The 26,395-nt window shown below is 38.4% G+C and overlaps 2 protein-coding genes across 4 annotated transcripts in view; one reads left to right on the top strand and one right to left on the bottom strand.

Annotated features, from left to right (window-relative positions):
* Nucleotides 1-10,406, top strand: part of LOC140493727 (endoplasmic reticulum-Golgi intermediate compartment protein 2-like) — a 79,380-nt gene extending 68,974 nt beyond the window's left edge. The window contains exon 13 of the mRNA XM_072592525.1: nt 10,176-10,406. The gene's annotated coding sequence lies outside the window, so the exon portion shown is untranslated. The remainder of the gene's footprint in view (nt 1-10,175) is intronic.
* far1 (fatty acyl CoA reductase 1) overlaps nt 1-26,395 on the bottom strand; it is a 96,158-nt gene that overhangs the window by 14,059 nt on the left and 55,704 nt on the right. For all 3 annotated transcript variants that reach the window (XM_072592521.1, XM_072592523.1, XM_072592522.1), the window contains exons 8-10: nt 23,256-23,323; nt 19,246-19,417; nt 743-872 (exon numbers count right to left, since the gene is read on the bottom strand). In XM_072592521.1, the coding sequence (XP_072448622.1) occupies nt 743-872; nt 19,246-19,417; nt 23,256-23,323 (370 nt within the window). The remainder of the gene's footprint in view (nt 1-742; nt 873-19,245; nt 19,418-23,255; nt 23,324-26,395) is intronic.

The following is a 26,395-nucleotide window of genomic DNA, read 5'->3' as shown; positions in this document are numbered from 1 at the left end:
GAATTACCAGAACAGCAGAGATCTCATTGTATGGCAGAGCAGACTCAATGCACTGAATGGCATACTTCTGCTTCTACACTTTATGGTCTTAAGGTTTCACTCTGAAATCTGAATTGGACAGTATAACCATCAAATGGGATAATAACAAAAGAATTTTCTGACATCACATATTCACAGAATAAAGCTAACAACTTAAAATAAAGTCCTAGAGGATCAAAGAGCTGATCACTCATTAGAGAGACAGAACTGGTGGTGGTTATTCTGAGGATCACCATGTCTCAGACGAGGCGAGAGTTGGGAAGGAGTGTCTTTTATGGCAACCTCAGCTAGCATGGGAAATAAACCAACGCTGTTGATGTTACACTGTATTCCAAATCAGTCATTCAGCAAACTGACCCTCCATTTATAAGAATATTCACAAACTCATTTAGGGCCCAAGGGGTCAGAAGTTAGACAATGGTTTGATATTTTGAGATTGAAGCTGTAAGGAGTGAGACACGGTAAGAGTGGAAAGCAATGCTTGGTTTGCAACATGTACCACAGACACCACTATGCATCTTAAGCACCGAGATGGCTTGGGGTAGCAGGGGTGGTGTGAGTTGGGGAAAAGAAAGAAATACACGGAATCATCTGTGGTAAACTGACATTCCAAAAGAATGAATGCAATTTATAGATAGCATATACACTGATAAATTCAGTACAAAAGGACAAAAGGTTATAGCATGCACAAACTAAGACCTACCTTCTTGTCATCCGCGCTCATTTGACACATAAGCATGTTTATGTTATCAGTGTTCCACACCCATGAATGGCTTGTGAAGTATTCAACCAACATCATTGATCTGTGCAGCCGATTAATGACTTTCATCATCCTAAACATCAAGAAAGTCAGGTTAATCATCACAACAGAAGGACAGTAGCTGTACATCTTTTTGGCATGAAAACAAATTGGCAGATACAACAAACAGCACATCACTCTGAATACAACTCAAACTGTAAAGTTAACTTCTGAAAAAAATTACAACATAACAATTAAAATTTTAAAAAGATTAAATCTCTTCGATTTTCTTTAAAGCGATCTGGTGACAAAAACAATGAACCATGGACAAATTTACTGAAGGAATCATTGGTTATAAACTCCATAATTCCAATGGGATTACACTTACCCTCTTAGTTAGTTCATAAGTAAAAGCAGAATTTCAAAAGGTACTTATCAACAATAGGATATGCAGCCATCTCAGTGTAGCTCAGCACCAAGATGAAATATCAAGTTTCAGCACAGAAATTTAACAACAAATTAAAGAACAAATAGCCAAGCATCAGAGCATTTTCAAAATTCCATGAGTCTGATACTCTGGTAATTGTTTTTTCTGGGGGGTAGGGGGTAAAATCAGCTGTAAGAATCTGCAAATGTTAAAAATCAAAACCAGAAGCACAAAATATGGTTACAGAAAGCAAATCCATCACTATATTAACTAAACTGTACTTTGCCAGATGTTGTCAGTAAGCAGTCAAAACTAATAATGCCATTTTCCTCTTTGCAAATAGGCATTACATGGGCAAATATTACCATTTTCAGGAGTTACAAGAAACTTTTCAATTCAACAAACTTTCTGATTTCCCACTGATTTCCAAAGTCGAAGCTATATGAGGCAAAGTACCATGCAGTGTATGAAACTGGCATTGCAAAGCTGAAATTTTCACAGCAAGTCTTATCATATATTTTACATCTAAGCTATAATTTGGTTAGAATCAGACATACTGGAATCCAGATTTACTGGTTAGTATTTGCAATTACTTAAAACCAGAACCACCACTTTATTAAGCTGTGCTAAATTGTTTTTTTTTGCATTTTGCAAAATTTCACTATGTTCTAAATAATATGGACAATTCCAGAAATCACTTCGAAGAAATGATAAGCTGCGCTGAACAATGATCAAAATCTACTTCCCAAAACTGCCATGCTGTGGATCAACACCACAGATGTAGATGCAGTGTAGAAAGATAATGGACTCACATTAATCATCAGCCCACTTCAAGTTTGCTTCATTGATCAACACTCTTGCGACTGCAAAATGTCTGAACTGTTTTTTTATAATTTTCATTTAGTGAACATTTGCTGTGCACTCAGGGTTCAGAAGATGAGAAATGTAAATTTCAGGAGGAAATACCCTGACGACAAAATCAAATCGGTTCTTAAACAATTGTAGAGTTTTTGTTTTCTACCACACCAATCACTTTTCTAAACATGATCACTCCAAGAAATCCATAACATCAGTCCTCAATTTGCCGGACACTAGCTTGAACTAGTATTCTCTTGTCCTAATCTTGCAATATAATATACACATTCCATACCTTCATCATGTTGTATAACTTGAATAAAATGAATAAAACAGTCAACAGCAAACAATGTAAATGTGAATATTTGATGCAATTGTGTTGCATCTAGTTTGAAATGATAGCTTTAGGCTGAGACAAATAAATGGAACAAATTGAATTATACTACACAGAAAAAGACCAATCAGGCCAACTAGACTAGGAAGTGACTTCTCTTTATATGCCATTCTATTATGTTACCGTCTCTTGTCAAGCATCCAAAATATTTATTTTCCTTTGATCACATGTATGCATCAAGCCTCACCTTAAATCTATCTGTGCTCTCAGCTTCAAATATAGAATCAAAGCAGAAAATTATTAGGAAATTGATATAGACATAAAACTTTGAAGACTAGCTCTTGTCCCAGGTGGATCAAAGTTGAATGCATTTCTTCAGCATACGTTGCTGCAACTAGGTGAAACAAATCACTTTCAAAAAATTATGATGTAAAAGGTTTATTGGTCACCTAGAGGTCTTTAAATTATGAAAGGTTTTAATACAATGGTTACAGAGAGAATGTTTCCTTTGTGAGGGAACAGCATACAAAAAGGACATCAATATAAGACAGTGACAAGAGATCCAATAATAATGGCATTGGTGCATTAATGCAGAGGCTACACAAGGATTTGAGGGAAGAAGAACATAAGAATGAGGAGCAGGAGGAGGCTGTCCGGCCCTTCGAGCCTGCTCTGCCATTCAATAAGGTCATGGCCAATCTTATTGGGGACTCAACTCCACTTACCTGTGTTTTCACCATATCCCTCAATTCCTATATTTTTCAAAGAAGTATTTACCTTAGCTTTAAAGGTGATTACTGAAGCAAGGGGAAGGAATTCCATGGATTAACAACCCTCTGGGTGAAGAAGCTCCTTTCAGTTCAGTTCTAAACCTGCTTCCTCTAATCTTGAGGCCATGCCCTCTTGTCCTAGTTTCACCTACCAGTGGAAACATCCTATTTATTTATACTTTATCAATTCCTTTCGTAATTTTAGATGCTTCTATAAGATCCCCACTCATTCTTCTGAATTCCAATGAATATAATCCCAATCAACACAGCCTCTTGCTATAAGCCAACCCCCTAACTCTGGAATCAACCTAGTCAACCTCCTCTACACCTCCTCCGGTGCCAGTACATCCTTTAAGTAAGGAGACCAAATCTGCGCACAGTACTCCAGGCGTGGCCTCACCAGCACCTTGTATAGCTTTAACATAACCTCTCTGCTTTTAAACTCAACCCCTTTAGCAATGAAGGACAAAATTCCATTTGCCTTCCTAATTACTTGTTGTACCTGCAGACCAGCCTTCTGTGATTCATGCACAAGGACACCCAGGTGCCTCTGCATAGCAGCATGCTGCAAATTCTTACTATTCAAGTAGTAATCTATTTTGCTGTTACTTCTACCAAAATGTATGACTTTACATTTACTAACATTGTATGCCATCTGCCAAACCTGTGTCCAACTCACTCAATGTATCTATATTCCTCTGCAGAGTTTCACACTTCTCTGCACACTTGCTCTAGCACTCATCTTAAAGTCATCTGCAAAGTTTGACACCGTACACGTGGTCCCCAACTCCAAATCATCTATATAAATTGTACATAATTGTGGTCCCAACACCGATCCCTAAGGCACACCACTAGTCACTGATTGCCAGCCAGAATAGCACTCATTTATCTCCACTCTTTGCTTCCTATCAGTAAACCATTCTTCTATCCACGCTAATTCTCTACCCCTGACACCATGCATCCTTATCTTACACAACAGGCTCATGTGTGGCACATTGTCAAAGGCCTTTTGGAAATCTAGGTACACCACATTTACTGGGTCTCCGTTGTCCACCTTACTTGAAACGTCTTCATGGAATTCAAAAAGATTTGTGAAACATGACCTGCCATTCATGAACCCATGCTGTGTCTTTATAATGGGACAATTTTTCAAGATGCCCTTCTATTTCTTCCTTGATAATAGACTCAGACATCTTCCCTACTACAGAGGTTAAGCTCAATGGTCTATAATTTCCCACCTTTTGTCTACTTCCCTTTTTAAACAGTGACGTCATATTTGCTATTTTCCAATCTACTGGAACTGCCCCAGACTCCAGCGAACTTTGGAAAACTACCACCAGTCCACCTGCTACTTCTCTGGCCATCTCTTTTAGTAGCTGAAAATGTGTTGCTGGAAAAGCGCAGCAGGTCAGGCAGCATCCAAAGAACAGGAGAATCGACATTACGGGCATCAGCCCTTCTTCAAGAATGAGGAAAGTGTGTCCAGCAGGCTAAGATAAAAGGTAGGGAGGAGGGACTTGGAGGAGGGGCGTTGGGAATGCGATAGGTGGAAGGAGGTTAAGGTGAGGGTGATAGGCCGGAGTGGGGTGGGGGCGGAGAGGTCAGGAAGAAGATTGCCCACTCCGGCCTATCATCCTCACCTTGACCTCCCTCCACCTATCGCATTCCCAACACCCCTCCCCCAAGTCCCTCCTCCCTACCTTTTATCTTAGCCTGCTGGACACACTTTCCTCATTCCTGAAGAAGGGCTGATGCCCGAAATGTCGATTTGCCTGCTCCTTGGATGCTGCCTGACCTGCTGCGCTTTTCCAGCAACACATTTTCAGCTCTGATACTCCAGCATCTGCAGTCCTCACTTTTTCCATCTCTTTTAGTACCCTGGGATGCATTCCACCAGGGCCAGGAGACTTATCTATCCTTAGCTCCATTAGTTTACCCAACACTAGCTCTTCCATAATAATAATTGTTTCCAAGTCCTCACCTACTTTTGTCACTTCGTCACTTACATGCAAGTTATTAGTATCCTCCACTGTAAAGACTGATGCACAATACCTGTTCAATGCCTCAGCCATTTCATCATATCCCATAACCACCTGCCCCTTCTCATCCTCTAAAGGAACATTTATTTTAGCCACTCTTCGTCATATTATATATTTATAGAAACTTTTTCTATCTGCCTTTATATTCCTTGTTAGTTTTCTCTCATACTCTCTATCTTACTTTTCTTTATAGCTGTTTCTGTGGTTTTCTGTTGACCTTTAAAGTTTTCCCAAATCTTCTAGATTCCTGCTGTTTTTGGCCACTTTGTATGTCTTCTCCTTCACTTTGATAGCCTGCCTTATTTCCCATGGCAGATTACCCCTCCTCTTACAGTTCTTCCTTCTCACCAGAATATACTTTTGCTGAGCACTTTGAAAAATTGAAATTCCTCCACTGCTCATCAACTGTCACACCATAAAGTCTTTGTTTCCAGTCTACTTTAGCCAGGTCCTCCCTCATTCTATCATAGGCCCCCTTATTCAAACACAGGGCCCTGGTATTGGATTTTATCTTCACACTATCCAGTTGTATTTTAAAGTCAATCATACTGTGATCACTCCTTCCAAGAGGATCCCTGGCTATGAGGTCATTAACTATTCCTGTCTCATTACACAGGTCCAGATCTAAGATAGCTTGCTCCCTTGTTGGTTCATTCATGCTTTTCAAGAAAACTATCACGATACACTCAACGAGCTCTTCCTTAAGCCTATCCTGACCGAGCAGGTTCGACCAATCTACATGCATTTTAAAATCCCCCTTGGTAATAGCTGTACCATTTTTACGGGCGTTAGTTTTTTTCTTGTTTATTGCCCGCCCTAATGTGATGTTATTATTTGGTGTGCCGACCAGTGACTTTTTCTTCTTGGAATTCCTAATTTCTAAACGGATTCGACCTCATGCGCCATAGAACCTATATCATCTCTCTGCACCACCCTGACGTCGTCCTTGAATATCAAAGCTACACCACCTCCCTTGCATTCCTGTCTGCCCTTCCGAATAATCTGGTGCCCCCGGATATTTAATACACAGTCATGACCATGACACCAAGAGAACAGAGGGCTGCAATATTATACTTAGAAGGGAAATGACAGATTTTAGAAAAAAATGAAAAGGGGTTCAAGTGCAGCATAAAAACCAGCCTGGACTGTTTTAGTCAGTCAGTTTCTGTGCTGCTTTTTTTGTAGCCTGAACAACACCATGTAAAATAAACTAGAACAATTTAATTCATCTTCCTACTTGACCACTGTATCAGTAGTTACCTTTGTTTCCAGCAATTAAACTGCTACTTCTAGTTACTCATGCCAAGAGGTGTGATGTCATGGTATAGCAGCTTCTGTCTCATGCCATCTTATCCACTGAAGCATGTTTGCAAGCACTCTGCAATTTGACTTCCAACTAAACATGAACCAAACCCTCTTTCTGCTGCCCTCTACTTTACACTGTAACTGAGGTCACCGTCACTTTAGAGCTCTGATCAAATGACTGAAATACTAATATTGTCCTTTCTGGATACAACCTTTATGAATTTATTTTGCTCATTCAATTTTATTTACCAATTCATTTGTCTTAAGAGTCTGTATACAGAACTTCTAGCATGTATTTAAGCAATACACTTTCTTCCATAGACCTATATTTATTGTTCAGCACCTTGAGTATTTTCTTTCCTTGATATAAACTTAATTTTTCTTGTTGTTAATACATTCTTCATCTTCACAAAATTATTGCTGGCCATCTCAATCTTTTGACTAACTTTTGTAAGACATCTGCCAACTTGTGTTATGATTTGTCCTGAATAGACAAACTTAACTACTTGTTTCAGTTTGACACAATCCACTTAAATCTTTCCTCTGGTTTTTTCAAATTTATTCCTTTCGGCTAGTATTGTTTTTGGCTTTTGGGTGTCTTACTTAATCGATATTTCTAGCCTTAACTTGATCCATGGTAAGTTCTGCTATAAAGGACATTTCGTGAACACGAATTTGCTATGACATGATTGACGAATTGGGGACACCTGTTTCTAAAAGCGTGAAGTTTTAAAGCATGTATTGGTTAATAACACGATTCTAGCCCCATTAGTTTAAATGGTGCTGCTATTATGCGATTTTCTTACAACATGGGATTGCACAAGAACGAAACTACCTTGTTATAGCATAACTGACTGTATTTAACTTCTGATTCTGCAAGCAGAATTTGTTAGTCAGTGTATGGCAAACGTCTTTTTTAAAATTTAATCTGTTTCTCTAATTAACCTGTTCAGAGATGTTATTATATACCTCTCGGGTCAGGGGTAGGGCCTATCTCAAATTTGTTATGTTCTTGCCTACAATCAGTTTCAGCTCATTTGGTGTGACATCATCATCCTAATGTACAGGAAATCTGGGAATAGCAGAAAAGGCAGAAGGGTCAGAAAATCATAAGTTGGTATGACAAGGGCTCAAAAGGCAACTAAGCAACATAAAGTACTTCTTTAAATGTGAAGACATCTGCATGACTTTTTTTAAGTTTTAAAAGAGAAGCTGTACTGGCACCACAAAAAGCACCCCTCCATGCACATCTCAGGAACAATTATTGGTAATGGGCATGCAGCAATCATGAGTACCCAAGTAAGAGCAGTCTCCACAAAGATGGTGACAAAGCTGAAATAAGGGCAAGGAAGGGTTCTTGGGAAAATAAGCAGCCAGTCCAAGAGACTGAAAAAAAAGAGCATCCTCATTGACAATCTGGCAGTTTTATAGAAAAAAATAAACAGTTCCTCTAACTGGAGGTAAAACTGTGAAAGTTAAATTGTGAAACGGCTAACAGCATCTGCTGTCAATACAAGAATGTTGGAATGAAGAATTTCCCTTACTGTGGGCTGCACAGGGTCTTTATGTAATAGACTGCTGCAACTTTAATCAATGGACATATGTGGCTGCGCAAACCACAACAAGAGGTGCTCCCAAGATTAAATTAGATTAAAGCAAAGATTTGCTCGCAATGCAGCTGACTGTGCTACGCCTGACAAAGCAGTATTTGTAATATTGTTTGCAAGCCTTGAATTTAGAGTTCAAATCTCCTGCGCCAACATTACATCCTACAATTCACAGAACTCTCGCCAAAACATTAACTTACTGCAGTAGCTACCAAGGCCAATCTATTACAACTCTAATTGTTAGCCAATAATATTTCCAGTTGAAAGTAAACATGGAACAAATTATGACAGTCAGGTGACAGAGCAGCATCATTTTTTGAAAACACATCAACCAAGGACTTCAAAAATAAGCATAACACTAAATTCCCAAGGACAATCTCAAGCCTTGGAGAATAGAATATAAATATAGTCTGATTATATTTTGCAAACAGTACAAGAATTCTTACTGTTACTGAAAAATTTTTCCCTGCATCCACATGCTTTCTTACACAAACAGTGGACAACAGTTTCAGCAACAAAATCATCATTTAAGTCAGTCAATCTAGACTTGACTGTCTCAAAGACTCAGACAATGACACTAAAGGAGTTGGGGTAGGTGGGAAGGAAGAAGAGGAGGGAGGGCAGGGACAGAACAAGGGACTATCAAACCAGTTAGTAAATTATAGCGACTGACCTTCCCAATCCCTGGGTTGTTGTCCTGATCATGTCTAAAGAAATTTTGCCAAGGCAAAGTGTGTCACTGATAATTAGATCCAGATTTCAATGTTTAGGAGCTGACAGAAAAACCCAATGACAGCTAGCTCAGGTTTTAAATTCAGTCACTATATATAGCATGATCTATAAAGGAATAGCTTCAACTCCCAACAAATTATGACAGTCAGGTGACAGAACAGCATCATATTTGAAAACACATCAACGAAGGGGCGGCACGGTGACTCAATGATTAGCACTGCAGCCTCACAGCACCAGGGTCCCAGGTTTGAATTCAGCCTTGGGCGACTGCCTGTGTGGAGTTTGTACATTCTCCCTGTGTCTGTGTGGGTTTCCTCCGGGTGCTCCGGTTTCCTCCCACGGTGCAGGTTAGGTGAATTGGCAATGCTAAATTGCCCATAGTGTTAGGTGCAATAGTCAGAGGGAAATGGGTCTGGTTGGGTTACTCTTCGGAGGTCGGTATGGACTCGTTGGGCTGAACGGCCTGTTTCCACACTATAGGGAATCTAATCTAATCTATAAGGTGTTGCAGTTTCCACAGTTAGTGGAAACACAGTTAGATTGGCAACACTTTTTATTAAAGCTGCAATGACAAAGATAAAGTTGCTGAATACAGAGGTTGTGCCTCCAGGTACAGAGATAGACCCGACATCATCAATCCAGGCTATGAGGGCCTTTGTTCGGATGACATTAGCAAAGTGGAAGTGGAAAAGCAATTACCTTGGAATGGATCACCGCATCAGTGCTAGTTTTGACTGCAGTCGGTACTTGGAGTGGAATTTCCTACGTTTTATATTTTAAAATTAGCCTGAGCTTTTAAGTCAGAGTTTTCATCTGTCCCAGGAGATCACAATGTCTAGTGGAAAGGTTATATGTTGAAATAAACAAGACACCATAGATATTAGGGACTAGTTGGAGGGAGTGGTGCATCTTTTATGTCAGAAAATAACCACGGAATAAATAAACCACTAATTAATGGAGTTTTATTTGATTTGTGCACAAATTACAGCATGGCCCTTTCAAAGGATGCTACCTTAGGAAAACTCCCTATTTCAATGGTCTCCAAATCAAAGTTGCAACATTGCTCCTGATGCATTACAATTTAAATTAACCACAAAATCATTGTGATTGACAAGGTCCTATCAGAAACTAGTCAGGTACTCTTTCTAAAATGAACAATGGTAAAAAGTACACATAAGCCATATTTTACATACATTTATTCCAGAGGATGGTAACTCCATGCTCAGTCTGAGAATCATTCAGTAGAAAAGATTACTTTCCTCATTATGCCTGTGCCAGGTCTTTGAGAGAACTACCCAATTAATCTCACTTCTTTGCTCTTTCTTTAGAACTTGGAACAATTGTAAATATACATCCAATTTCCTTCTGAAAGCCAACATGGATGGGAGTGTCTTCCTGTGACCCCAAAGTTCCAGTAATTCAACACCAAAGGCCATGTCAGTAAAATCTAGATTTGGCTATTCAGTCACCAAGAACCAGTGGCACTTTCAAACCTTCAACAGCATTTCAAGGGACACTTTCAAAGTCTATTTTAGGAAAGAAGTTGTGAATTGGTACAAAAAGGAGGAAAGATTGCATGAAATCTTAACAATCTGACATCCTTACACAATCATGTACCACAAAACCAAATGTTGCATTTGACTTTCAAATACCCAGAAATTAAAAATTAATTTCCTGGAGACTGGAACAGGAAACAAACTAATGAGGCATCAAAAATATCTTTGTTACTGGACAAGACAGATCTCAAATTGAAATGTGGCTTCATAGATCATATTTTGTTTTGGTTTTAACAAAGTAGTCTTTTGCTGAAATATGCAACATTGTACATTTTGTTTTAACAATACAATAGAAATAACAAAAGAAATGGAAATTAAATAATGAATAAACCAAAATATCGACTTACAACATAAAATTTAAGATCTTTAAACACACTGTATAATCCCACAAATCTCAAAAAAACTTTTATAAACTGAAAAGATAAACAACAGCTTCTAAATAGCACCCAAAACGCACCACTGGTAGTGTACCCAAAAACATAACTCATACTGAATTCACCCCAGAATCCTCAGCTCTAACACCTCAAGAGATTCAACTCAATTGCAACTTCAACTTACGGACTGGAACTGCAGATAGTTTATATACTTGACCTTAAACATACTCCGCTTTAAGTAACCTCTTCAGGGTTTTATAGGTACTATCACTCACTCACTCAGCTAATCTAGATTCACTATTTCCCTTCTCAGGAGCACTGGTCTCTATAAGTACATTCAGTAAAGGACGTCACTGGGCTGCCCAAAGTAAAACCGAAAAAAAAAGCCTTCTCAGCTTTGGAGGTATCCCTTAAGTTTACATAAACCTTCCCTAACCTTCTAAATTGAAATTTATCTTTTTCCCTCATAAATCCTACCAGTGTACTTAAAAAAAAAATTTTTAAAAGTTAATAATTAACTCCATCAACACAGAAAACCCATGTGTTAGTAACTCAAAACCATAAACTTAACAATTAAATCTCAATCTACACCACAGCAGTAAGCCATATCTGAAATTCACTCCCTAAAAAATGATTTGGAAGCAGATGTAACAATAAGTTCAAAGGGAGAAGGAAAATTAGCAGGACAGTGAGGAATGGGGAAGGATAGGAATATTAGCTGACATTATTTGTTTATGTGTTGAGTGTGTCACTGGCCTTCCCTATATGCCCTTGAAAATTTGATGGCGAGCTACCTTCTTGATCCATGGCATCTGGAGGGCTCTCAGAAAGGGAATTCGAGAATTCTAATGAAGCAATGTAATGAAGGAATAAAGAAATAGAAATACATTTGTAAATCAGTGTGGTGTATGACTTGGAGGTGTTGGTAATCCTCAACCATTTAGATCGCTTTTTCATTTACACAGGCATGACAAGGTCCTTCTGTGCTGCCTTGCGCTATATGACTTCACATGACCCCAGATTTGCCACTACAATGTTTGACTCTGAAACTTGCCCCTCCCACCTATGTAACTTACATGCTCTCTTCACGAAAACATATGCAACTCTCTAATCCCTCAACCAAGTCACAAACATATTTAATGAAAAGCTGAAACCTCAGACAAATTCCTGGGAAGAAATATTTAAACTTCAGGGGTTGACAGTGGGAGCTACAACAAGGGAAAATATGCCAGAAACTGAAAACGTGGTAAGAAGCAAGCCGTCAAGACTGTCATTAAAGAACGCAATGGGTCCGTAATGTTGCTCAGGGAGGGGCAATTATTCCGTAATGTTGTTCAGGGAGGAACAAAATGTCCCTGCAAATTCTAGCCTTTATGCAACTCCAGTGCCACCACAACAGGTTTTGACACTCAGCTGCCCTGGCAAGTGGCCTACAAGCCAATTACATTAAAACTTCTACCAGCAGTTGACTACAGTCACACACAACGAGGGATATGCAAAGTCTAGACCGACAACATTTTACGTACTTTTTCATTGGTATCAGCTCAATGAAGATCTGATTTTGCCATAGAAGAAATCTAATGGTTCACAAATGTCCTTTAGGGTAGGAAATCTTTACCCAATTTGGTCTATGTATGACTCCAGACCCACAGTAATGTGGGTGGCTTTTAACTGTCCTCTGGCTAATTAAGGATGGGGAATAAGTGCTAGCAATACCAACATGACTTGAATGAAGAAGAAAAAAATAAATATGGCTTACAGAAACAGTACTGACATTCGCACTTCACCTAGGACAACCCTGGTATACCTGGAAGGCTGCGGTGCACCGTAGTTTGAAAGACAGTTGCAACTACATTAGTGCAGACCATCCTCCCACATCCAAACTGGAAAAAGAAATTACAGTTGGCACAACTCAGAAATGCTTGCATTTGTGCAACTCTTACCCTCAAGATATCCCAAAAGCTTTACAGCCCACTAAGTACTTTGGAAGTGCAGCCACCACTCATGTGCAATAGAAAACCCAACCATCAATTTATGCATAACAAGTTTCCACAAACAGCAATGCAATAAAGACCAGATAATCTTTTTTAGTAATCGTGATATAGGGATTCAGAGATTGGAACAACTTGTATTCGTGTAGGCTAACAGTGCATCATAAAAAATATCTCAGTGCGCTTTACAGGATAACTTACAAAGCAAAATTTGACACTGAATCAAATAAGGTAATATTAAGGCCAAGGGGCGGAAGCTTGCTCAAACAAGATGGTTTTAAAGAGCAGCTTAAAGGAAAGGAGTTGGAAAGGCAGAAGGATTCAGGAAGATAATTCCAGAACTGAGGGTTGAGGCAGCAGAACACACAGCCATCAATGGTGCAATTTTAAATCATAGATGCTTAAAGAGGTTGAAACAAACATCTTAGACGCCAAGAAGAACTTTTCTGCTCTTCACTGAAATAGTGCCATTAGATCTTTTATTGAGGGGACAAAACAGTTTAGCTTAATATTTCACCTTAAAGACAATGAAACACTCCTTCAAAATTATGTGGGGTTGTCAACCTAGATTTTTGTGCTTGAGTGGGACCTTACCTTTTGACTGGAAGACGAGAACATATTGTCTTGAGCCACTACTGACATCACTATTCAACAAAGACAATGGTAAAAAGTGACCACATGCAGACAGCACACACCCAAGAAAACAAGAATCAGTTTGTAACTTGCACAAGAAGTGCAATGGAGCATTACATGTGAGTAAAGTGCTTTTATAGTTCAAAGGAAAACCAGCTATTACAGAAATTTGAAATATTTACTTCTACCTTCAATTTATTAAATTATAAAATACATCCAAATCAAGCAGAGGTTGTCAGGTTTGCAAAGGTCCACCTATCTGATGCTAGACACGTTGCTACTTGTCTAATTTATTCACCCATCTCTTGGAAGAAGCAAAACTTAAACTAAATCAAGCTCACCAATATCCTACCAAAAGTTCCTCTTCAACCTCTCAAAGGTCAGCAAGCAAGCTCTGGGGTGGTCCAATCTAATGAGTTATTTCACATAATAAGTAAATACATCTAATGTCTTGATAACATGTTAGTCCTTTCTGGAATGCTATTCCACAGAACTACCACACCTTTGAACAAAATTTAAACATTTAGCCTCCCTGCCAGCAGGTTTGACACAAACAATCATTGTATTGTGTCAAAAATGTTTGCATAATTAGAATCAGCACCCTTTTAAGCGGGGACACCCGCAGTGCATTCAAACCCAAAGCAGGCATTCTGTGTTGAAAGATCCTGAGCAATTATGGACACCTCTTTACATAAAGCCTGAGATGGGAGACACAAATATTGTAAAATACTCTACAAAAGATTTCAATAACACCTGATATAACAGTCACTTTGACCACACTTTGTATCAATATGCCAACTATTATGTCCAAACTTTGTTTATTTTGATCCAAGCTGCTGAATAATGCACTTGAACCTTGAATCTAGTATCTGGCATCTTTAATTTACACTGGGATTACTTCTCATAACTAATATAAAATACCCAAATCTAGGTAAAACATGTAATGGTTATTCTTTCCTTTCACCAATGAATAAAAATGTACTAGAACCTTTACTGGACTGCTCTTCTTTCTTTCAAGCAGCAATTTAAAAGCTGCAAGTACTTCCTACAGAATTTCAACTGCTGTTCTAACAAAACGAGTCGACTATTTTTAGTCATAAACCTGGTCTCCCTGAGGTAGCTCAATTAGCGCAGTGGGTGGGACAGCAACATCTGTTTGTTGCCTTTCCACTCATATCGTGAAAGCATATTACCTAAACTTAGCGGTAAGTATCACTGCCTGAAAAATAAGGGACTATGATTTTGTTACAAGGACAAGACTGATAATTTTATCAAATTGTAATTAGAAGAATGAATATATGGATACCACTCTTTCACATTTACAGTTGACTGCATCCCTCGGCTGTGACCTCTCAATTAAACCTCAGCTGTTCCACTGCCAACTTCCAGATCAAAACAAGTAGAACAATTCAAAATATTCCAGCACTGCTGATCTTCAATAAAACTAGTTCTTTATCTAAAATTAATTTAAACTGCACATCCATAATCTGACATAAATGGAACAATTTTTTTTGACACTGGAATGATTTCTGCAGAAGCTCAGATTTGAAACTTAATAGAATTCTTTCCCCTTTTCTACAAGGCCTTTTCTTTTCCTCCCAACACTTCGCTTGCATACCAGGATTACAGGGATTAATGGTTTGATAAACTGCATGAGCTAATACACTAAAGACAAATCAGCTGGAGTTGATCTTTGCCAACTAATGCTCTAACTGCTAATCCATTGGCTCAAAGACAAGTAAGATAATCAGTGTATAAACAAGGATAGGACTTTAAAATAACGTCATTTACAACATCATAGAAGAGTCACATTCCCTTCAATGATACCCAAAAACAAACATATGTGGGAACGTGAATATATGTCCAGATCAGCCAGCTTCTCAGGTTGATGGTTTGTCCAGTAATTGATTTAGTACGGTTGATGTATTGGACGTTAGTATCAGTATTTCTGTGCATACAGCAGTGGCCTATCCTATTTGCTCCTGACACATTAGCATTACTGGCAAGCCAATATTTATTGCCCATCCTTACTTGCACTCAAGACTTATAAGCAGGATACACAAGTAAACTTCTAGCCTTAAAATATACTAGCAATATGATATTCTGATATGCAGTTCTGTCAGATCAAACTGAGATGATAAACTTATGTAATGAAAAACAGGGAATGGTACTGAAAGGATGATCACTTACAGTTTTTGCCATAATATCACATGTTGAGATAATAGGTTTTACTCTTTTAATTAAAACTTGCTATGAACAAAGCAAATTAACTGGATAAATCTCCAAGGACATTATCCTTCAGTCAGTAACAGGTCACCTTCCATTCCTAAACCTTTTTACAAATCCACATGACTGCCTTCAATAATTCACAACAGCAGAATTGAGTGAAAAGTAATTAACTAGTGTCTGTGTGGATACAAAAAAAAATATTTTTTTAAATTGCTCAGGTTATAATTCAGATGCAGCAAATGACAAATCAACAAGTCTGAATCTGGGTAGAGAATCAATTTCAGTCAAACTGAAAAAAGTACACAGTTGGATGCTGTGACAAACTATTGCTCAGGGGAGGTGATGCCCTGCTGGTATTATCGCTGGATTGTTAAAGTTCTGGGGATCTGGATTCAAATCCTGCCATAGTAGATGATAGAATTTGAATTCAATAAAGATCAATTTCAATAAAATTAAGAGTCTAACGACAATCATGAATCCATTGCCAAATTCCAGACAAACCCAGATAGTTCACTAATGTCCTTTAGGGAATGAAATTGCCATCCTTGCCTGGTCTGTTCTACCTGTGACTCCAGACCCATAGCACTATGGTTGAGAATTTGCTGTGCTCTAGGCAATTAGGGATGGGTAATAAATGTTGGCCTAGCCAGTGATGTCCTCATTCCATGAATGGATAAAATAAATTACTGTTCCACCTTTACTTAGAAAGCGAATGCCCTTTCCCTCCATCTCTTGCATACTTTGATGCAATGCTGCCTAATATGTACTATTTCCATTTTAATCTATGTCATTTACAGCTCTCCAGAAAATTATCAGCTTGAAGATTTTCCTGTTTCTTGCTTTCTTCCTGACTCATATTCCTGTCTGAGAAGCCTTTCCCCAACCATGGAGTTTATTCTCAGTTGTCTGATTATTCAAACTTCCACAAGTTGGGCCTTGCTTAGCATCTTTTGCCCAGCCCAGGCTCTCATCAACATCATACAATACTTCGGACTTCCTTCACAAATGCCCTCTATAGACAGATGTTCAGCGATCTCCTCTCTTTTCTGTGAGGAAATGCAAGTGTTGGGACCAGTTTTAAGCTTGCACTCTGATGTTTTTGGGTTAGCATCTATCCATAGATGGTTCCAGTCTCTCAACCATTACTATTGATAGAACTACACTTACATTGTTTCAGCTGATATCCTAGGGAATTAATTTACAATGCTTTTCATCTACAGCAATCGACTGCTCAAGTCTTACACGTCAATGCAGTTATCTTAGTTAGAAGAAAAAGAATCAACATCTTTGGGATTATCAGCAATAAAGATCTAAACTGGACTAACCATATATCTTCTGTGGTTACAAAAGCAGGTCAGAGGCTAAGAATCGTGTTGCAAATCACTCATCCTGCCTCCCCAAAGCCTGCTCACCATCCACAAAACACATTTCAACAGTTGTCTGGATGTGTACAGCTACACTGCAATGTACTTAGTTGCTGCTGAAGCATCTTCCCTTCTTCTCAGAGCAATCCTAATCATACGTCTAAACTCGAGAGGTTCAAGATTTCGAGTAGCAGGTTTTGTATGCTGGCCAGATGTGCCGACGTCATAACACAGTGCTTCAACAAATCCATCTTAAATTTATCCTAAAGATCCCTAGTAAAATTTGAAAGGACTAAGTAGGAGGAGCATGCAAGTTATAAATTTAAGATTAGTAGACCAACACGACTTCATAGTCAAGAAAAATGCAAAAGGTTAAATAGCATTAACCATGCCATTAAAGCCCATGTTATGTGTGCTCCCAAAACACATCCAATGCAAAGGCTATTCTCCACTGAGCTCTTCTTACCGGGGTTTGTGACCAGTCAGCCTGAGAATAGCATCATAAAACAACGCAGGTACTGTATGACTGACAGTAATCCAGTACTGATGCAAAATAGGATTGGACCGAAGTTTTACATTTGGGCGTCTCATTGCCCGTTCTAAAGGATTCATCTTGAAGGACATATTTACATAATACTCTGCAGAGAAAATAAGCATTACTGTTGTTTTGAACAAAGTGTACCAGACACTCATGGGACAGTAAAACATTCAAAGTCCAGGCTTCAAAGTCAAGTTACAAAACCATTCCCACCATTTTGTTTAGAAATCAGTTTCAAAGTGCACATTTTCCATTCAGCCATGGGTTGCATTGATTAGGCGCCATCATTAGGTTTCTGCCTCAAATCAGAATAAATGGGAAATATTAAGGTGTTTATTACTTAGAACGAAAATTTGGATTCAACTTAGGAGGTGACATTCTTGGCATTTGTTAGGATGACAGGGTCAGATTCCAATACTGTGGAGATATTTAGTTTGTTATTCCAAAATGTATATTTTAAAACAGGGCTGATACAGCCAAACGTTACTGCAGATGTAAATTAAATGCCTTGTCTAAGGTGTCAAAGAAACTTCCAGACTGGGCTATGATCTCTTGTGACCGATGGAATATTAAAATTCGACTGTTCAAGTCCCAACATCAATACTACCAGTAACCATGGGGCGGCACGTTGGTTCAGTGGTTAGCACTGCTGCCTCACAGCGCCAAGGACCCGGGTTCAGTTCCAGCCTTGGGAAACTGTCTGTATGGAGTGTGCACATTCTCCCAGTGTCTGCGTGGGGTTGCTCCGGTTTCCTCCCACAGTCCAAAGATGTGCAGGTCAGGTGAATTGGTCATGCTAAATTGCTTATAGTGTTAGGTGCATTAATGAGGGGTAAATGCAGGGTAGGGGAATGGGTCTAGGTGGCTTACTCTACCTGTGTGATATACTTTAATTATATCTTTTTGAACTCATTTTAACTGCACACACTTGTTCTTTAGTATTTTCTCACTTTGTTAATTCAAGAATGCCTGGTTAAATTGGCTCCACTGAAAACACAAGTTCATTTGTGTTTGGAAGAAAGGTACCCATAAGGGAAGGCAACTTTTCTAAAGCAAACCTCATTGCAACCAAGCCGGAGTGGTCGGGTGGGGGATAAAGTCAATAAAGTAACAAAGCCAGTTCTTTCCTTCTCTGACAAGAGCTGAACAGTTTGGGGTATCTACTTGGGATTGTGATAAATTGGGGATCCGGCTAAAACCTGATCTTGCGCTCTGGAAAATTTAAATTGAATTTGAAAACACAGTCAGTTTCTCTACGCTGCTCCACAGGGCATTATGATCAATTGGCGATGAAAAACAATTTATTTACCAAAATTATTTTCTTGTCCCCAATACCCACTAATATTGAAATCTGATAAAGCAAATGAGGTGCACGAAATGCATGTATCATTCAATCTGAAGAATTTGTTGAAATATATTAGCAATTCCTAAACACTTCTAAGTTCCAATGACTTCAACGGCACCTATAATTAGAAAATGTGGGCATCATTCTATATCATCCATCCAGGAATTAGATACTTGCAGACCTCCAATCAGTGCATACAGATGCTAAAATTAGATGGCCTCACCCTGAAGATTCTTTGCAAGCAAATAGCTGGACAGAAAGTGTAGTTTGAGGCTTTCCTGAAGTGGAACCAAACAATGAGCTTTTTTCATAAAATATATATTGCTTCAGTTAATGATAAAGCACAGGACAAAGCTAGCCACCATTACCTTGGTTTTCTTCCAGTAAGTCTGAGGTAGACATCATACAGGAATGCTGGGGCCTTATGGCTTACAGCAATCCAGTAGTGATAGATCAAGTGATTGGAGGTTAGATTTACATTGGGCCGTCTGAAAGCCTGTTCGAGAGGATTCCTCTTGAAAGTAGATGTTACATGGTACTCTGAGGAAGAAAAGTTGCATGGTAGTATAATAATTTTTCATAATTGCTCAAAACCTCTAGTGAGGCCAAAGATTTATGGCTATAAAAGAAACATGATATCCATTGTGTAATTTTTTTGGTCATCACAATGTGGCACTACTGTCAGAATGTAATTTTACCGGGAAATATAAATTTACTGCAGCCATTCAGCAACAAATTCATATTTGCATTCTAATCTATTCTGATAAATTTAATTGATATTAATCCCATTATTGCGTAAGAAAGAGTTTAAAAATGTGAATAAACAGATAAATAGTGCAACTTAATCTGGTTGTACTACCATTTAATTCAGATTCAGTTGGAAAAATAAAAGTTGGACCAGAAAGGAAAAAGCAGATGTAGCCTTGGAAAGGAACACCTGAATTGAAATTTTTTTCTTATTTAAAGAAAAAGCCATGCCAAATTGACATTCAAAGTAATAGGTATTTCATAGGTTCAACAGGTCTGATGCCACAGGAAATAAAGCAAGATGTTTGTTCACCAACCAGGCACCAAAACATAACTGGTTCTGAACATGTAATTCTAATTACTGCAGAGTGATGAAACAAAATACACCAAACTGTAGCAATTGAATATGCAAACCATGTGAGTGAACTCAGATGGATTTCCAAGTTCACATATATGTTCCAGCAGAATAAAGTCCTGATATATTTTGTTTTCTTTATTCATTATTTATTTGGAGGTATGTTAGCTCATGCTTATGTTACTGAACCAGTAATCCAGTGGCCTGTACTAATGATTGAAACACATGAATCCAAATTCCGCCAACGGAGGAGCATTTAAATCCTGTTCATAAATAAATTTGGGATAAAAACCTAATATCAGTAATAATAACCATGTAACCACCAGGTGGATGTAAAAACTCATCTGGGTTTACAAATGTCCTTTAAGCTACGTAACCTGCAGTCTTTACCAGGTCTGGCTCTTGTACAAGTGCAAGTTAATCAGGCCTGCTACTTTCAAGATGTTTGACTTTTTAACTACTCTCAAACAGCCACTCACCTGTGCAGTAATGGGCAATAAACACCAGCCTTGTGAGCAATACCAATATCCAAAGATTGAAAAAAAAATTCTAAGTATTACTAGCAAGGCCAACATTTATTGTACATCATAACTGCTCAAATTACTGGAGGTGAGTTGCCTTCTTTAATCCCTGGTATCTATGTACTTCTAGAGTACCGTTGGGACTGAGTTCTAGGATTTTGACCTAGAAATAATAAAGGAATAGGAAATTAAAATTTGAATATCCTTTTCCTTCAGATCTAGCAGATTTGGGTAGTGCTATCAAATGAGACTTAGCAACTTGCTCTAGTGATTTTATAGATGACACAAACTGCACTAATAGCAAACAGAGTGAATGTTTTACGTTGCACTCATTTAAGTGAGTGTAGTGGATTCCACACCACTCTTGATTGATTGCTTTATAGATGATGGATAATCTTTGGGAGTCAGATGAATTACCTGCATAACTTTCAGTTTCTGAGTTGCTCCTGCAGACACAATGTGTGGCTAATTCAATTCCTGCGTACTAGGGTCAACAGGATATTGATGACAGGGATTTGACAATGGTTAGACCAAAATCAGTTTGAGGTAGTGACTGGACACTGTTGGAGGTGGTCACGGCTTAGTATTTATTTGGCATGAATGATACTTGTCACTTCAGTCCAGGCTTTGCTGCATGAAACTGCTTTGTTATCTGGGAATTTGAGAATTGTACTGAACACAGTGCCATCAGCAAACATCCCAACTTCTGGCTTTTTTTGGATAGTAAGTCATTAATGAAGCTGCTGAAAATTTCCAGATCAAAACATTGCTGAGGTAGTGCTGTAATGATACCCAGATGCTGAAATGATTGGCATCCAAAAACCAAACATTTTTCCTTTATGCCAGGTATGAGTACTGCCAGCAGAGAGTACTCAAAAAGTTCTACTGACTTTTATTTTGCCCAAGCTCCTTAATATTGCATATATTCAAATGCTGCCATGCCCAGACAGTCACTCTCACTCATTTTGAGGAACTCCACTCCTTTGTCCACATTTGGACCAAGGCTGGAATGAGGTCTGGTGTTGTATAGACCTTGCAGACTCCAAACTGAGTTCTGATGAGTAGCTCATTGGTCAGTGATCCTCGCTTAACATCAATTACACATTCCATTGCTTTATTGTTGGAAGAATAGATTGATGGGGTGAAAATTGGTTGGATTGCATATGTCCTGCATTTTGTGGACAGTACACATACAAGGGAAATTTTCACATTGCAAGGGAGATGCCATCAATATAGCTGTCCTGGAACAGCTTCACTACAGGCCCAGATAGTTTTGAAGTATAAGATGTTAGCAGTGCTCACAGCCTTTACTACTGTATCCAATGCACTTGACTATTTCTTCAAGCCATGCAGAGTGAATCAAATGATTGAAGACTGGCTTGCAAGATGATGGGGATCTCCAAAGAAAGCAAAGATGGATCAACGACTTAATACTTCTGGCTGAAATATTAAGCAGCCTCATTCTTGCAAATACTTCAAACTCTCATCATCATCAAACAGAAGAAACCAGGCTTCTTAGTTAGCTGAAATAGGGGGTGTAAATGGCCCTCAGCTGTGACAAAGCTAGCAAAGCCAACTGGCAATCACCTTTTCTGTCTAATCCATTTCCTCACCAAGTTTTACAGTACTTATGGAAAATATCATGAAATACAGTGACAAAAGACAAAACAAAATATCCAATGGCACAGGGAAAGTGCATGGATATACACACTAAAAGAGTTACCTAATGATACTAGCTATACTGTATCCAATGGAGTCAAGGGACTTAACCTCCAAGAACAAGTAGTTTAATGGACATATTTTTCTATACAGAAGTACCTCTGAATTAGATATACCTTCAAACACAACTTGAGCTCAGGGTCTTACGTCGTCTATCTCAATCTCAAGTGTACTTTGTGCCTGTGACATGAAACCTTTGGCACCTATTGAAACTATTTATGCATTTTAAGCTCACAGCAAACAACTTATTTACTGTAATTATACTGGAGAAGCAAGTCAATGGCCATTTTATTTATAAGCTAACTTATAAATCACTTAATCAGACATCATGCTTGGACTTGAATCCTTTCAAATTTGAAGAGCAACATGGGAAGATCACACAAGAGGAAACATCACCTTTCAATCCATTGTACTCAGAAGTGGAGCTTTAAGACAAGGCGATCAGGTTGGAAACAACATGTTTGACAGAAATCTATCTTGAGATTTCATAATGAGATTTAACCTAAGTGAATGAATTTAGTAACACAACTTTACAAATGAAATTGCTTTTGTTTGAGAGTGAAGGAAAGTGAATCTGAGTCTCTTTTAAATATTCTGCTCACTACATTAACACGTACGTAAAAATGTACTTTTCCAACTTCACTGGATTATTTAAGTTGTAGTGGTGACTTTCTTTTCTGTTCAAGCATTGTCACACAGGAAATTAACCAAAAAATAAGTAGCTAGATGTATCAGATTACAAACTCCATTAATCATGAAACCAAAGCAGGCTTCCAAACCATACAGAAAAACCAACCATGCATCAGGCCAAATACCCTTGATAAGTGGCACATATAATTTTGCTAGTGTCAATTCTCCTCTTGCTTCATCTCAGTTAGAACATTTCATTGCTGCTACAGGCATAGCTGATTAGTAAAATACTATATTCCACTGTGTTATTCAAGCAATAATACCACTGAACTGAAGTTGCACTGTAAATAAATCAATGGCAAAAATTTAACATTGATGCAACAGAATGATAAATGGTGCTTCATACCAACTTCACCCCAGTGGAAAGGATTGGTGCCGCCTGTAGTACAGTTGTAAATCAAAATGTTTCTTGGTCTGAAAGGAAAAATTAAAATAAAGGTAAATGCAATGTCATTGTCTGAATCTTAACAGAATTCACCCTCAAATATCATAATGGTTCAAGCCTACAGCCAATACAAAACGTTTTGCTGGAGGGTTGCTGATGGATTGTGTCTCAGGGATTCCCTTTTCAAACAAATTGCAGATTTCCCATGGAACACATAAAGGATTCTACCTTGAACAGCCATAACAAAAGAAAAGTGGGCAGGTACAAATACTAACTTAAAATATCATGAACTATTAACCTTTACCTCGAAACATTACAGAGTATCTGTTTCTTTTTTACCTCTCTTTTTATGTTCCCCCCAACCCCCACCTTCTTTCTTCTTAACTTGAGGCTCAAGGATGGGAGGTAAGTTATTGCAGACTCCCGGTCTCATGGTGAAGCCAGCACAGACTCCCAGCTCGAGGTGAAGCCAAGCAGACTCCCAGCACTCCAGCCTCGAAATGAAGTCCAGCGTGGTCTAGAGGCAAGGTGCCAGCATGGACTGGGTTGAAAGGACCATTATTTTGAACTTTTTATTTCTCTATTTTTCTAAATTATTTCTATGATTTTGTAGTTTTTTTACATAAAGCGGTGCAAAAGTCTGCAATGCTAGACCATTGTCCTTATTTTTCTAATTTTTTTTCCAAAGAATTTGTACTTAAGAATCTATACCCAGGTACCTTTGCTGTAAGTGGCAACTTGTAACCTTTTCACTGTACGCGATGTGAATACGATGCGATAATAAAGTTAATTCTAATTGAGGCTACGATTAAGTGTACACAGCTCTTAGGATGGACTTTGCCTAAAATACTGTATACAGTTCTCAGTACTGCACTTTAGCAAGGTTGTACAGACCTTGGACAGGTTACAATACAAATTCAGCAGAAGAAATTGAGAAGAATCTACTGTTATGGAAATCTTAACATCAAAAAATATATCATAATCAAACAGATAAAGTTAGCATGTTTAAGAATGCAACTGTTACATAATATGCTTGAATTTTCTAAAGACATTTAATTTGGCACAACACTAATGGTTAATGTAGAAGCCAAGGGCTCATGGATTTTGGGGGATTGAGTGGTAATCCCTGGACTGAGGATTGCCTGACAAACAGCCAGAAAGCATAGGGTTTATGGGACATTTTCAATTTGGGAGGTTGTGACTATTGGAGTACTACAAAGATGAGTGCTGGAGCCTCAGTTATTTACAATTTACATTCCAGATTTAGATGGAGAGAGAGCAAGTAAGGTATAAGTTTTGCTTTAAATATACAAAGTTGATGTGAATACAAACTGTTAAAAGAGAAAATAAAGAGAGCACTAAACAATACATACAGTTAAAATGAATGATGTGGCAGATGGAGTATGACACCAGGCAGTGTGAGATTATTTACTTTGATCATAAGAATAGAAAGGCAGATATCTTCTAAAAAGAAATGTAATTTACAAATGATGTTCAGAGGGACTTGTACGTGATTTGATAAACAAAAATCTGTCAACAAATTTTAAATTCAATACTTAATACTGTACGTACAAGTAAAAAGTACAAAGAAAGTTAGCATGCATTTGGGAAAGCAAACGGTTTGTTGGGCTTTTAGTGCAATAGGATTAGAGTGCACGAATAAGGAAATCTTGCTCGAATAGTACAGGGATTAGCTGAAATCATACCAGGATTGCACTACCTAGTTTTGGTTTCCAAGTTTCAGGAAAAGGCATACTTGCCTTGTAGAAAGATTCACTAGATTGGTCACTGGGATGTGTGTGTTGTCATGTGATAATGGACCAAGCAAATTGGGTCTATATTTGACAGTTTAGGATATTGAAAAATGGGCATGCTGGAATATTCAAGATTCTGAAGGAGCTTGCAATGGTAAATGCAGAGACATTGGTTTCTCTGATGAGAGAATCTAGAACAAAGGATGCAGTTTCAGAATAAGCGGTTAATCATTTAAGGGGATAGTGAGATCTACAGATGGAGCTTAGAGTTGAGTGTGTGTTGCTGGAAAATCACAGCAGGTCAGGCAGCATCCGAGGTTCAGGAAAATCGATGTTTCAGGCCAGAGCTCTTCATCAGGAGTGAGGCTGGGAACCACTGGGGTGGAGAGATAAATGGGAAGGGGCTGGGGCTGGGGAGAAGGTAGCTGAGAATGCAAGAGATGGATGGAAGTGGGGGTAAAGATGATAGGTCGGAGAGGAGGATGGAGCAGATGGATGAGTGGGAAGGAAGATTGATAGTTAATCATTTAAGCCTGAGTGAAGAGATATTCCTGCATTCAGAAGGTTGCAAATCTTTGGAATTCTTGACTCAAGAGTTAAGGATGCTCCATCATTCAATTTATTTAAGGAGGTTGACAGATTTTTAGCTTCTTAGGAAATGAGGAGCAAGCAGGAATGTGAGATTGAAACCAAAAATTCAACAATTTGATCTTATTAAATGATGGAGCAGGCTCCACGCAATCCAATTTTGCTCCTATTTATGTCCTTACTGCACTAAAACTGTTCTCCATAGTATGAAAGATGAAGGTGTGATCTAGAGGAGGCTTAGGATGACTAGAAGTGTTCCTAGAACACAGAAAGCGAAATAGTTAGTCTGATGGAACTGGGACGACTTCAAAATAAAAGCTAGGTCATTCATGGATAATTCAGGAATGACTTTCCCACAAATGCACTGGAAATCTAGAATTGCTTCCTTTAAAAAGCTGCAGAGACTGGAAGCCAATTGAAAACTTCAAATTTGAGACTCAAGATTTTGTTAAGCAAGAGATTAACAGTTACAGAACCAAAGCAGTTAAATGGAGATAAAATACAGATGAGCCATGATCTGAGTACATGCCAGAACAAGCCCAAGAGGCTGAGTGATCTTGTCCCTGTTCCTACATGAAGGAGACACAAAATGGCAGACTCCCAAGTCGAAGTTTTTGACATGCATGTTACCTGTTTCTTGTCCTGACAAAGACAGGGTAACTTAAATAGGGAGCACATTCCAAAGAATTTCTTGCCTCATTAAAGTTCTGGTAGACATTACTAATCAACCTGTTCAGACGTATTGACATACACATCTGC

This window comes from Chiloscyllium punctatum, chromosome 22 (genome assembly GCF_047496795.1).
Source record: "Chiloscyllium punctatum isolate Juve2018m chromosome 22, sChiPun1.3, whole genome shotgun sequence".
NCBI lineage: Eukaryota > Metazoa > Chordata > Chondrichthyes > Orectolobiformes > Hemiscylliidae > Chiloscyllium > Chiloscyllium punctatum.
This window is presented reverse-complemented; position numbering and strand designations above follow the sequence as displayed.